This window comes from Berghia stephanieae, chromosome 5, assembly GCF_034508935.2.
Source record: "Berghia stephanieae isolate SIO BIC M18660-M18661 chromosome 5, UCSD_Bste_1.3, whole genome shotgun sequence".
Classification (NCBI taxonomy): Eukaryota; Metazoa; Mollusca; class Gastropoda; order Nudibranchia; family Aeolidiidae; genus Berghia; species Berghia stephanieae.
This window is the reverse complement of record NC_088364.1, coordinates 49,986,763-50,000,849: the sequence shown is the minus strand read 5'-3', so window position 1 is coordinate 50,000,849 and position 14,087 is coordinate 49,986,763. Positions and strand designations below refer to the sequence as shown.

The 14,087-nt window shown below is 33.4% G+C and overlaps 1 protein-coding gene across 3 annotated transcripts in view; it reads right to left on the bottom strand.

Annotated features, from left to right (window-relative positions):
• Positions 1 to 12,618, bottom strand: part of LOC144973119 (uncharacterized) — a 33,207-nt gene extending 20,589 nt beyond the window's left edge. Inside the window, exons 1-2 of one of the 3 annotated variants that reach the window (XM_078915173.1) lie at positions 12,352 to 12,618; positions 1,362 to 1,590 (exon numbers count right to left, since the gene is read on the bottom strand). In XM_078915173.1, coding sequence (XP_078771299.1) covers positions 1,362 to 1,499 — 138 coding nt within the window. In that variant the 5' untranslated portion in view covers positions 1,500 to 1,590; positions 12,352 to 12,618. Of the gene's footprint in view, positions 1 to 1,361; positions 1,591 to 5,838; positions 6,078 to 12,351 lie in introns of those variants that run through there. The other 2 variants (XM_078915172.1, XM_078915171.1) reach the window with 2 other exon arrangements.
• Between the last annotated feature and the right edge of the window lie 1,469 nt (positions 12,619 to 14,087).

Below are 14,087 nucleotides of genomic sequence, written 5' to 3'. Positions count from 1 at the left end.
CACAGCACGTCCGTATGAGAGATTACTTCATAAAATATTTCGTTCGGCGTCTGTCAAGAGAAAAGACCGAGATAACCTTGCTATAAGCCGCAGTGCAGCGCCACAAAGTGAGTAATAAGCTAAGGAAAAAGAAGATGCCCGTCAGTGGTTATCGATTCCTGAGTGGCAATCTGATCCTGTGATTCCCTCAACCCCCCCCCCCCCCCAACCCACCCCTCCTTTTTTATATTCTCACCCGTGAACATGTAGGCCTTGACTTTGAATCAATAAGAGAATAGAAAAAAAAAGGGGGGGGGGGTGTTACAAGAAACACCTGGAAACGTTCAACCTGGAAGCCGAACATATATAAATGGTATGAATAACCTAGGAGAAAATAACAATGACAGTTATTGATGGCCTATATTCCATGGGGAGCTCAAGTAAAATGTGATCCACTGCATGATTTTGGTATTACATTGGAGTGAATAGGATGCCGCGAAGGGAATTAAAACATATAATGATCAGAAACATGAAATTTTGATTCAATAATTTAGATCCACTTTATAAAACTATTCATTCTACTCAACGAAACACACACATACACACACACAAACACACACACACACACACAATATATATATATATATATATATATATATATATATATATATAATACGTTCCAAGCTTCACGTTTTAGACTAAGATTTAATTTTCATCATCTTTATCACTCAGACATGATACCGCAGGTCTCAAATCTTAATTATAATATCAACTCATTTCCTTTCTCCTATTAATTCAGATAAATAAGTAGCTAGATATACCTAACGGACTGATGATGTGGTGCATAAAAAAATTATCATATTCCGATCAATTTTACCATTTTGTATTCTTAGCTGTTCTTAGATATATGAAAATAAGGAGTTATAATACAATTTTTATTCGAGATTGGTAACTTATTGATATCGGGGAAGAAAAAACTCTTAAACACGGTCTTTCTGCCCTCGCGTCAATATAATAGGGCAGAGAAGTCGTGATGTCACACCATATAATCTTCCAGTTCCAAACTCATTGGATGAGTTATGTAACCATTCCTTCGGATGACTACTAATAAATGGATTACATATTGAATCATAAGGTGGTAAACTATTTTAGAAGCTGAATGTATAGGTAATTTCTCAGGATTACGGAACGTAAAATAATCGAGGATTGATGATTTTTATTGACGACCAGAAGATCAATTGCGCAAGATATGTATCCAGTCCTCCAGAAGAGTGGTTTTACACTTCCAATAAGATTGGAACCAGTTTTTTTTAAAATCACCTTATTATTCCCTATTCCCGATATCGGTAAAAAAAAAATCGTATAATACCAACGTCACATACCCGTGCCGATGTAGGTTGGTGAGAGATGATGTCAGGGTTGACCACCACTGAGGGCTCCGAGCAGCTCCTGGACGTTTTCTTCTCAGTCTTTGGTAAATCGTAGCTTTGCTCATAGCTAAATCCTTGATTGATTGACATGATGACGTCCGACTGGTTTTACACGTTGATTTTAGATGAAGCATTTCATTCTAGACACACGAAGTTGAGTTTCTGTGTTAAAGGTGGCGCTCTTTCAATGGATAAAAAAATAATAATAATAAAATCTTTTAAAATGTGTTTTTTAATTCAGGTGTTATTCTTTTCATTCTTGAACATCAATATCGTTGTAGTTATATGAATAGTAATAAAGTAAATTGAGTAGTTTATATGAAGTTGAGATTGAATTTTATAATTTTGATGATGGTAATGGTTGGGCATATCTTTGAGATATTAAAATGATGATAATGAGGATGATGATGATATTGATGATGATGATGATGATGATGATGATGATGATGATGATGATGATGACGATGATGATGATGATGATGATGATGATGATCATCATCATCATCATCATCATAATCATGATGAGGATGATGATAATGATAGTGATGATGATGAAGAGATAATGATTACGAAGTAGAAGAAGAAGATGATGAAGAAAAAGAAGAAGAAGAAGAAGAAGAAGAAGAAGAAGAAGAAGAAGAAGAAGAAGAAGAAGAAGAAGAAGAAGAAGAAGAAGAAGAAGAAGAAGAAGAAGAAGAAAAAGAAGAAGAAGAAGAAGAAGAAGAAGAAGAAGAAGAAGTTGTAGTAGTAGTGGTTTTAGTAGGAGTTTTGACTGTGTTATAAAGGTAGTGCTATCTTAAAGTAGTGGATAGAGCTGTAATGCTTTATCGAATACTTTATATCTAGATTAATCTTAACAACGTCACTACCACTTTATCTCATTCGTCTATAGTGTTTCTTTCATTCATCCTGTTTTGTTGATAAAGGGAAAACCCGAAACGTCCATTTTATCTGTTTTCGTATATTAAATTGAAGCTTACATTCAATTTCACATTGTTATATATTTCTCCGAGCTTCGAGCAGCAATATTGACATTAGACATATGGTTAAGGAAATAGATTGACCGACAATAAATAGGTAAGCTGAGGGATAGATAGATGTGTGACTGAATAAACTGGTGATTAGGTAGTTGAATGGATTGATGGAGGAATTCACAGTTGAATAAATAATTAACATTGACATGTACAAGAAGTCAGTGGTATTAAGTACACTCTGTCAGCTAGTTTACATTACCAAAACATAATGATCTGACACTACAACTATGTAAAACTAGCAAGTCTTTTATAAAATCTGTCTCCGCCTTTATAATAACACCTGTTTGACATTTTACTGATTTTGTAATTGCCTTACTTTATTTGCTAGCACCTCTTACCATTTTCATTAAATGTGAAGACACGTTATATGTGTTTATATATATATATATGTGTGTGTGTATGTATGTGTAGATGTACGTGTGTTTTATGTGCTCGTCTGTTTGTGTGTGCGTAGTATGTGGATTTGAAACGCATTTCATAATTTAGCTAAGCAAGCAATGAAAACTTGCATTTCGATGTGGGTTTTTGTTTTACCCCACATAGTTTGCATTATAAGCAAATGTCAAATCTAAAACCAACCATTCAGGCCCTTTTGAGAGGCTAAAAGGCTATACAGATTGTTAAAATATACATTGGAGAGATATAAATAGTCAGGAATGTGGGATATTTGTTTAGATTTTATAAAATGTACCTATTCATTAATTCATACATTTATTATGGAATGGGTTGGAAACAAATATGAATATTAGACGCATGTGTTAATTTTAATCAAATTAAACCTATTATCTTTGTCAGGATGTAACCTGGACAGCAAGAGATTTGTCGTTCAGGAGAGAAATTATTTCTCGTAGGCATTTATATCATGATTTCTTGATGATTTTTTTTAGTAATAGCCTCCTTATTCCATTTTAGGTCTTCAGGAATCGAAAAGGTTTTGTAAAATTTTATTTTTTTCAAGAGATAATTTTTCAATGTTAAAAAGGAATCTGAAAGGATTTGTAAATTGTATTTTCCAAGAGATAAATATTCAAAGTTTTAATGTCTTTGATTAGTTTGCCCTTGATCTAGACGCAAAAAATGGTACCCAGGAACTGTGATACTTTCTGTTATAAATGTGCAATACATTAAGCCTTAACAGAATACAGTGGGTCTTTGGTCTCAAGTCAAATTAAAGAGAAAATTGGAAAATGTGGTCATCCCAAACCAACCTTTATCTATCCTATGAAGTTAATCCGTGTGTAAGTAATGTAGCAATTGCCAGGGCACCATCACAGCCTTACGTATTATAGATTGTCTTGATCTAATATTTAATCAGTAAATGGATGTCCCACATAATAAACAAATATTACCTGACGACCAGTCCCTCCGCCAAATACAAGTAATATGAGGGGCACGTAGTGTGTACATGCTATGTCTTGACAGAGATTTAAAGCAAACACATCACTGTCTGAATGCTTATGATTAACATAATATAATGAATATATTTTAATGAACGTTTAGAGCGTGCTATTTTTTGGGGAAAAATCTTCTTTGATAAAATAATTGCTTGTTTTTAGAACACTATACAGATTCTTTTTTTATATTTAATATTATTAATAAATCGAGGATGAAGCGTTTAACCCAAAGATTTGATTTTTGTTATTTAATGATTTCATGATTTAATGATTTGAATTTGATAACCTAACTTGTTATTCAGACGAATGCAACTAGTTAACAAGCAAAAAGTGAAATTAAACTCCAAGTTGAATGAGGACTATCTACATATTATACATTGTGTTGTGATTAAAGATATAGCATAAAGTTGAAGGTCTAATAATATCTTAAACGTGCTTAGTTACATAAAAAAAACAACTTTAAATATCTTATAAATAGCTCCTTTTCTTACAAAGTTAATCACTATTATTCCATGGTTCACACACACACACACACACACACACACACACACATATATATATATATATATATATATATATATATATATATATATATATATACAAACCCGCATGCTATACGGCTTCATAACGATTTTGATAAAAAGAACGGGATATTTTTATGGCCTATAATAAATGGAATCATCACCTAAAAAATCTCCGATACGCCTGTATTCCCAGAGTACTGTACTATAATCAAGACTTTTTAGAAACTGCAGTATATGCACATAATTTTGAGTCACATGTTGTGAATGTAAATAATTTTGATCTGCGTACTAGATATTACTTTACAAAAGCTAGAGGTGTCTAATTGAGCCATTAAGACTGAAAGAAGAAAAGAGTGCGTGAATGTGACTCATAAAGTGGACAATACAAAGCAAACAACTTTTCGGCCTCTGGCTTTCCTTAGACTTCACATAAAACATGCAGATAATGACGACAGATTTATATATATATATATATATATATATATATATATATATATATATATATATATATAGAGAGAGAGAGATTGAGAGACAGAGAGAGAGAAAGAGAGAGAGAGAGAGAGAGAGAGAGAGATAGATAGAGAGAGAGAGAAATACGTAACATAATAAAGCCCAATTACGACGAGAATACAGGTGGTGGTTGGGGTGGGGGAGGGGGGGGGGGGGGAGAGAAATTGAGAAAGAGCACAGTCATTAACTTTATTTTTCTCCCCATAACACATTTCAAAATTTTAAAACCATAATATATATTAATAACAAAATTACACAATTGCCGACAAATACTCATTGTCTGGTTTTAGGTTTGTGTTAAGGATGAATTACGATTTAGATACGACATCCACTTTAGAGTGAGAGTGTTATTAAATATAATCACGAAAAAAATAATAATAATAAATAATAATAATAATAATAATAATAATAATAATAATAATAATAATAATAATAATAATAATAATAATAATATAATAATGAATATATATTTGAATATGACATTTATTTATGTATTAGAAATTTAATTATCAATATTATTGACATTGTATACTAATTATATAGATAATTGATAAACTGTATATATGTATAAAACTTACACACAGCATTTAAAGGTTTTTAGAATCTATTAGCTCTTAAACGATACGATACAATACGAAACGATAAACTGCATAAGAATATTCAAATAATGTGAGACCATTAAAATTGCTACGCATCCAATAACGTAAATAACACTTAACTATGAGTTCTTAAAACACATTATTCACAAGCTGTAAAAAGTTAACCGTTATTACATATATTTTTGGGCTCCAGCCGCATATGAAAAATATTTCAATATCAAATATGACTGAAGAAACAAGTATTCAAAGGATACTTTAAATTAAATCCGATAGGGGAATGAATGAGTAGTCCAGATGGTAAGATAAAAATCAACTAAATTCCATGGTCAGCGTTTAACGATTAGACTCGTACTATTAACTAAACCAACACCTGAAGTGATATAATCCATTCATTCAAGAAGTATGCCCTGTCGCTCTACATCTCATTATATTTACGTTTGCCTCACTGTAAAAGGTATCAGTATCTCTCTGCTTTAATACACCGGAGTCAACGCATTTCAAATGCAGTGAATAATTCGTTTGTCAGATGTCGTCAGAGATGCTTATTTTCTAGCCTGCAATGCCTGTTTCAAACAGGTAGACCGTCTCGGTGAAGTTTTATGACCTTATTATGGGACACAAAGAAGTAAAAGGACGGCGTACGCAGGGTTGCCAGATAGTCAAAGTTTCTCGTGGCCAATTTTGACTTCAAAAGTGGCCAAATAGAGCCTCACGTGGCTAAACACTACTATCACTCTGATCCCCTTGAAAAACGCATCGGTTTCGATAAACAAAACAAAAGAAAAAGAAAGAAAAATAAGAAAAACAAAACCTCAACTAAAATTGGGAAAAATAACACTTTTTAAAGGATTTCTTTGTGAAAAAAAAAATGAAAATAGAAAACCGATTCTCTGTGGTCAATTTTAGCCACTCATATGGTCAACTGGCCGCCCTACAAGGCCGTCGTAAAGTTGGAGTTGAAAATCTGAATAAAATTCGTTTTGGCCTAACCCAACAGATATGTGACAAATAAATTTATTATTTTCAGGTGCTCAATTGCTCAGTTGGTAAACATATTAAATATGTCATTCAGAGCCAATAGGATCATTGAGCGGGAGTTTATCCCGCTTTGTTCAGCGTGAACACGGAAAATGGCAATTGCGTATTACCCTTTGGATAGGACGTTTATTTATCGCAAAGATCTAACAGACCCAACTACCCAATCATTTCTGAATGAACCGGGGAGGCGGGGGGATCAGAATAAAATAAAAATGTCGACGTCATTCGGGATTGTAAATTAAGTATCTACCTGGCCATTTCGAAAAAAAACTTGTATCAACGCCTTACAGGTGTCATGTCTCGGCCTACATTTCAAGCATTGCTATCGGCTAGAGATACCTTGTATAACGCTTTGAACACGTTACTGGCTATTGCAACAATATATATATATATATATATATATATATATATATATATATATATATATAATATATATATATATAATATATATATATATATATATATATATATATATTATATTATTTTAATATTTACGACAATGCTCAGTTGGTAAACAAATTAAATACCATCTTAATGGCTACATGTCGAGCACTATCCGTACCATATTTGTATCAAACACGATTCAATATATATATAATATATATATATATATATATATATATATATATATATATATATATATATATATATATATATATATATATATATATATGTATGTATATAAGCTCAAGATCTTGTTGCACTTATAAAAGAAGTTATAACGTTTGATTAGAACCAATGGATATTTGTTTTAAAAAATAGAATCAAAATCAAAATCTCATATTATTCCAGTCATTTTAACTATCCCCTATTTTCACGCTGATATCTAGTTTAATCTGACATAATATTACCTTTTTGAGACGATTGGTCAGATTTCATCTCTCATCACTTGCAAGCTGTTATGCATAATAGGCTTCAACGGTCATGATGTCACTTCCCTTGTAATGACGCATAGTAACTTAGCAACTGGTTCTAAACTATCGGAACGATGGCGGACGCCCTAATGAAATACTTCTCCGACGAGCATAAAAGTTATCCAGAGGAGAAAAACATTGTAAAGTTTTAAAACAATATTATTATGCCACGATGATATTAAGTAAATGCGGAACATTGATAATATTTTATCTCAAATCATAACTTTCTTTTTCTTTGTTTGTTTTGCTTTGTTTTTGTTGTTGTTGTTGTATTGTTTTGTTTTGTTTTTTTTTATTTATTTTATTTTTTGTTTTGCTTTTTTGTTTTTTTTTGTGGTTTGTTTGTTTATTTTTTTTTTTTTTGTTTTTTTTTTTTCAATTTTTGTTTTTATTTGTTTTTATATTTTTTTTGAGAAGGAAGAATAAATTTTCTTTGAGTGAAGAAGACTATAATTTTTTATATCTTGCCATTTAAAATACATATTCAACTCTTGATATCTGATTCATCCTGAATTATAACCAGATCTAAGTGATGGTTTACACTCTATATATGCTCTACAGATGTCAGTGGTTACACTACAACTACCGAATTAAGAGGAGGAGGGATACACCTGCAGAACATTCATTTACGGGTGTCAGGGTGGTGGCCATCCTCAGGAAATTTTGATTAAGAAAAGGGATTTATGTCCCATAAAAAATAGTGTTGTTCAGCTGGAGCTCTTGCTGTGTCAAATGCATAACGCCGAAATAAATATTACTGCCGCACTCTGGAAAAACACATATTCAAAAATTTGGCCAGAAAACTTGTCCTTCAAAAATGATCGATTAAAATGGCCCTCATCTTGACAAAAACTCTCAAACACGGAGTTTAGCAAAATTCCAGGTTTGAGAGGCTTACCAAGATGAGGATCGATCATTCTAATCGATCAATATTTGAAGGAGTAGTTTTCTGGCCAAAATTTCAAATTGTTCTACAGATTAAGGCATAATAGTTAAGTTGCCAACAAGGTATGATATTATTTCTGAATTGCGCCGGCCGGTTGTCGTTCCTTGTTTGTGATTTTTATATCTATCTGTATCCGTTCCGCTGGTCATATTACGAAAACAATGTTTTGCTTGTTACATGAAAGTGCATAACTAGACGAATCTTGGGTGGTTCTTTGGTAAGGTGTCTCGACTTTTGAGGAGTTCAAGCAAAATTAAGCACGGTCAGTGACCCACCCAGATGAGCGACCTGGTTACAAATACTTTGAACACAGCATTTTGTCCTTGAATACTACAACAGAATCAATACTAATTACTCCACTCGAGCCAAGTTTTTCAATCAATGGCTACCCGGCGAAGAGAAGTGACAGAAACTGCAAGATCAATGGCCTAACAGATTTGGTAGCGTAATAATTTCGTATTCGGAAGGAATCAATGAAACAATTTTAAACGCATTAAGCACAATGAACCGTTTGAAAATTTGCTTTAAGAGTGTCAGTATTTTTTCATCTCCTTGTTTCTATCTGTGATTTTGCCCACTTAACCAAGTTGCAGGGCTGTGATGAATAAGTGAATGAATCCCGGGCCAACCGATTACAAGCAGCGAATAGTAGGAATCGGCAACTTACATCCTGGATCAAAAGGATTCATGAACACTTTTAATCCGGCCAGAATTATTTTAGTAAATAGACCACGCTCTAATAATTGTATATTTGAAGGGGACAATAATCCAAACAATTCTAGTATATTCGTAATAATTTAGTAAAAACACCATAAAAGGTTCTTGGCCACAATAATCATCTCATAGAAATCAAAGATCACCATTAAACATGTAGAAAACATTATGTACAACATTTTGTTCTTTTCCACGGAATATCAAACCCCAATCTGGCATAAATCGAGGTGAAAAAGATTGACCTTTCTTATCTCCTGCTCCAAACCTCCCGCTCTGGTTGCTGGCTATTTTATCCGGTGTTGTGCTTGAATGTACCACACCCGGTATTAATTATTTGTTGTCGACTGATGTCAAATTTGTTTGTTTGATTTTGTTTTTAAGGATTTTATGGCGCTTGCAACACATTTACTCCATATCAACGCCAGTAAAAAGGAAGAAAATTGGATAGTAAAAACATTCTAGATGTACAATTAAAAGGACTTGAGGTAAAGGTAAGACATAGGGGAAATGGTTCAAATAGGGAACAGATGTAGATTCCAAGAGCACACTATCAGTGTACTTAGTTTGAAATCACTCAGACACTAGCACAAGATCCCACTAAGAGGAACACACTCAAATGTTTACAAACATGTTTAAAATAAAAATAACAGTGCATAAGACAGAGATGATTTACAAGGAAAATAATATCACCTCCCAAAACTATAACTATACATTCGACTGTTTCCCTCCCAGCCAAGTACCCCGGTCAGGGTCAGGACAAAACATAACAATCTCATTCCAAGACAAAGACAGAAAGCAATTGGAAAACAGATACATGGGGATAGAAGACACAGCAAGAACCTCCCAGCCTACTATGGGAGGTCGGAACCCCACACAGGTGAAATTTGTAGTAAAAGTTACGTTTGATTGCAACATTATTCCGTCTGTCAGTCTTTTTCAAGAAAATATGTTGCCCACTGATTCATGTGGTACCCATTTTTAAAATGCTTGCTCAGAAAAAAAAGAGGAGAGGAACATTTGATTTTGAGAATTTTTTTTGGTCTCATTTCCTCTTTTGTTCAGAAGTATTTATGAATACGAGTAGGTAGTCGGCAACTTACTAAAGTAGTCATCCGGCAACTAGAATCTCGCGGGAAATCGCGGCTGTACCAAGTAAGACTCATGACAGATTGCTGGTATACAGCCAAATTTTAATCTTAAGACTTTATCCCGGCTTTCAATTAATACATGTCCATGCAGCCTGGTGGTAACGAAGAGCTAGGCATGGCCTTTGGCATTGTACCCTGAGGGAAGTGAGTTTTACCAACTACCTGAACTCTTAAAATATGTTGTGTGACCTTTACCTAGTCACTTAGACATAGCTCTCATAGTGCGGCTATATGGTCTAGTGGTATGACACTCGCTTTCGGATCGGGATGTCCTGGGTTCGAGCCTCGCGCTCGGCTCATAGTTGAGTCCTTGGAAAAGGCTCTTTACTCACATTCTCTCACCGAACTCAGGTGTAAAATGAGTACCTGGCCGTTAACAGCATTGTCTCTGTCCGAAAAAATTGTAATATCCCCTAAGAGGCGTTATGTCCCGTCCTACATGTTAAATGTTGCTGTTGACCAGGGACCCCTTGTAAAGCGCTTTGAGAAAGTGAATATTGCCCTATATATATATTTTTAAAAAAATCTCAATAGCTCGCTTTGTGGCGCTGTTCTCCTGCATACGCCTGAGCTGTTCGTGTGTTGTCCTCTTGAGGACGATTAAAAAAAAAAACAACATTTTTTATTATTTCAATTTCATTTCTTCACCCATAAATTTCCGTTTTATACGAGACTGGCTTAAATTTCGGAGGTCAACTTTCCGTGCGACAATAACAATGTAACCCATCTCAAAATAGTATTTCAAAGAATAAAAGGTTGCGAAAGTAATTTAGAAATGTTATGTATAAAGCAACTTGTCAAGCTCGATGAGTATAAGATTTGTAAATTATCTAAAGCGAGTGAGCATTTTTGATTGTAGCCAAATTCACGTCTTTCAAGTCAATGCTATCTATAAACGTTCAATATAATAAAACAAATCCCAAGACTTCTCTTTAATCTTGAATTGATTTATTTATTTAAAAAATAAATCTAACCGGGATATCATCATAAGATACGGGACCGGAAAATTATTCTATTCACATGTGATATTTATTGAAAATAAGAAACAGAGAGATTTACTTTTTAAGAGCTTTGAGATCTTTGGTTCACGGAAAGTGCTCAGCAAGTGCCATGTAATTGTTATTGTTATTGTCATTATTATTATTATTATTATTATTATTATTATTATTATTATTATATTATTATTATTATTATTGCTATTATTACTATTATCATTATTATTTATTATTATTATTATTATTATTATTATTATTATTATTATTATTATTATTATTATTATTATTATTATTATCAATATTATTATTATTATTATTGTTAATATTATTATTACTATTAATTTATTATTATTATTATTATTATTATTATTATTATTATTATTATTAATTGAAATGGAATTGAGTCCGCGCCTGCAGCGTAAACATAACATTGACTTGACATTTCTTTCGAGTTCCTTGGCTGGTCGATTGGAATCCATTCTATCTTGGTCAAGCCAGACACTATCTTCATCTTCATGGTCAGCTTCAAATCAACCCCTGGGTCAGTCAGCTTGAAGATCACTGTCGATGTTCTTATCGATGTGAAAGAGGTATCGATCAAACGGAATTGACGTCACTCAGTTTTTTGTTATTGTTTTAGCCAGCTTTATTTATGAGTAGTCACCACAAAATTCTATCAATCAGACTATAAACGTTTAAGGCTACACGTAGTTTTTGTGTGTTGGAACGTTACTTCCGACCGGCGGGTGTTGTGAACTTTTTGGTTAAACGCACAGCATCAATAATGTTTTAATTCATTCGATCATAGTCTTCAAACATAGACATTTCATTTCAAAATGATGTCACAATATAAATATAAGGCGACAACTGTCAAAATAAAGTAGAAACTGGGTTTGTTATTATTGCTCACGGAAATCTAGTACACATAATGCAATTAGTTGAACTATTGAATACAGTTTACTATTCACTTTCTTTTGGTAGTCGTCGCCTTGCCCTGACACCCAACTGTTTTTGATCAGTGTCTGTCTCTGAGTTTACGAAGACAACGGTCGGATTTGTCACATTGCAAGAGAAATATATTCTACATTTATTTACATTTTTCTAATGGTTGCATAACAAAACTTACCGTCTGCAAGAGAAAATTAATTTTTTCTTTAAAAATTGCCAAGTTCCTTTTAAGAAAACAAAATAATTCCTTTCAGTTGAATGGATACTATATTATTTAATATGAGTTATTCCAATCAGTACCTTATCAAGTTTCGTAAAATGCACAACACAAGAGATTCAAATTATAAATATGCTATCTGGTTACTTTAGATATGTTTGATTCTCAATTCAAATATCATAACCCAGCTCCAAAGAAGCCGTTGGACTTGGTCGATCCTGTAACATCAAATTACTGCCATATTCCGAAGAAGAAAAACCCCACACATTTTACCAAATTTGACCAGCAAATTCGTCCATCAGATATGATCGATTGAAATGATCCTAATCTTTTTTTTAAAAAAACTCTAAGCAGTCCCAGGTTTAATAGTACTTTTTTTTAAGATAGGGGAAATTTTTCATTAATCCATAATTGAAGGACGAGTTTTCTGGTCAAAATTTTTAAAATGTGTTCTTTTCAGAGTACAGGAGTAAAGGAATGTTGAGATGGGATGCATTCCTGTGTCGCCCAAGCTTCATAAAAGACCTGAGTGGGAGGGAGAGAGAACGAATCGCCCTAATAAATTCGGTGGCTTTGTTTATTTTGTTGTATAGGGAAACGTAACGTTGTATTTACTTTTGTTTTAATGGAGTTTAATTGATGGTTCTCGCGTTATAGTAATGCGGCATAACATACGGGCCTTAGAAACGTTAATGATGTGATTTGTCATTCTTGGAAGGAAATGTCTATAGTTTGGATTAGACGTAGAGTCTCTCTCTCTCTCTCTCTCTCTCTCTCTCTCTCTCTCTCTCTCTCTCTCTATCTCTCTCTCTCTCTCTCTATCTATCTATCTATCTATCTATCTATCTATCTATCTATCTATCTATCTATCTATCTCTCTCTATCTATCTATCTATCTATCTATCTATCTATCTATCTATCTATCTATCTATCTATCTATCTATCTCTCTATCTATCTATCTATCTCTCTATCTATCTATCTATCTATCTATACATAATATAATATATATCTCTCGAACGTCGACTCCCTGTTGTCTCTTTACAATATAGCAGAAATTTGTAAATTACTGGTAGACAAATTTTGACCAATCAAAGCGCAGAATTTGTGATGACACGCCCTCAGACAAATATTTTGCTAGTTGTTTCCGAACAATAGAATGGAGGACGTTGACATCACTCTGCTCTTTGTTATTAATTTAATTGTATATCAACCGCTGGTTAGGTGGTAAGTTCTCACTATATTCGCTCAGTCAGACTATAAACATTAAAGGTTACACATCGTTATTTGTGATGATACTATTAATCAGGCGTGTAGAACTAGTGAGTAATTTACTTAAACGCATACAATTTAATGGTAATACCAAGTAGTTTGGTTAGTTTACATTCGGACGACTGTCTGAGAGGTGTGGTTATTTTTCTCTCCACGAAATGTCCACAGACGATAAAGGTTTCACATAGACACATAGTTTTCTTCTGATTAGGCGGGGAACCGATAGCTCAGTTGGTTGAGCACTCGCTTCACATGCAAAGGGACCAATATCGATCTCGAGTGCAGTCAAGGTTTTTTTTTCTGAACACCTTCACCTCCCTCCCCCCCCCCCCCTAACCTGTCCACCCAGCAGTGAATGGGTCGCTGAATATGTTAGGAAAGTACTTTACGATAGACTAGCGTCCTATAAAAAGAATAGCAAACAATT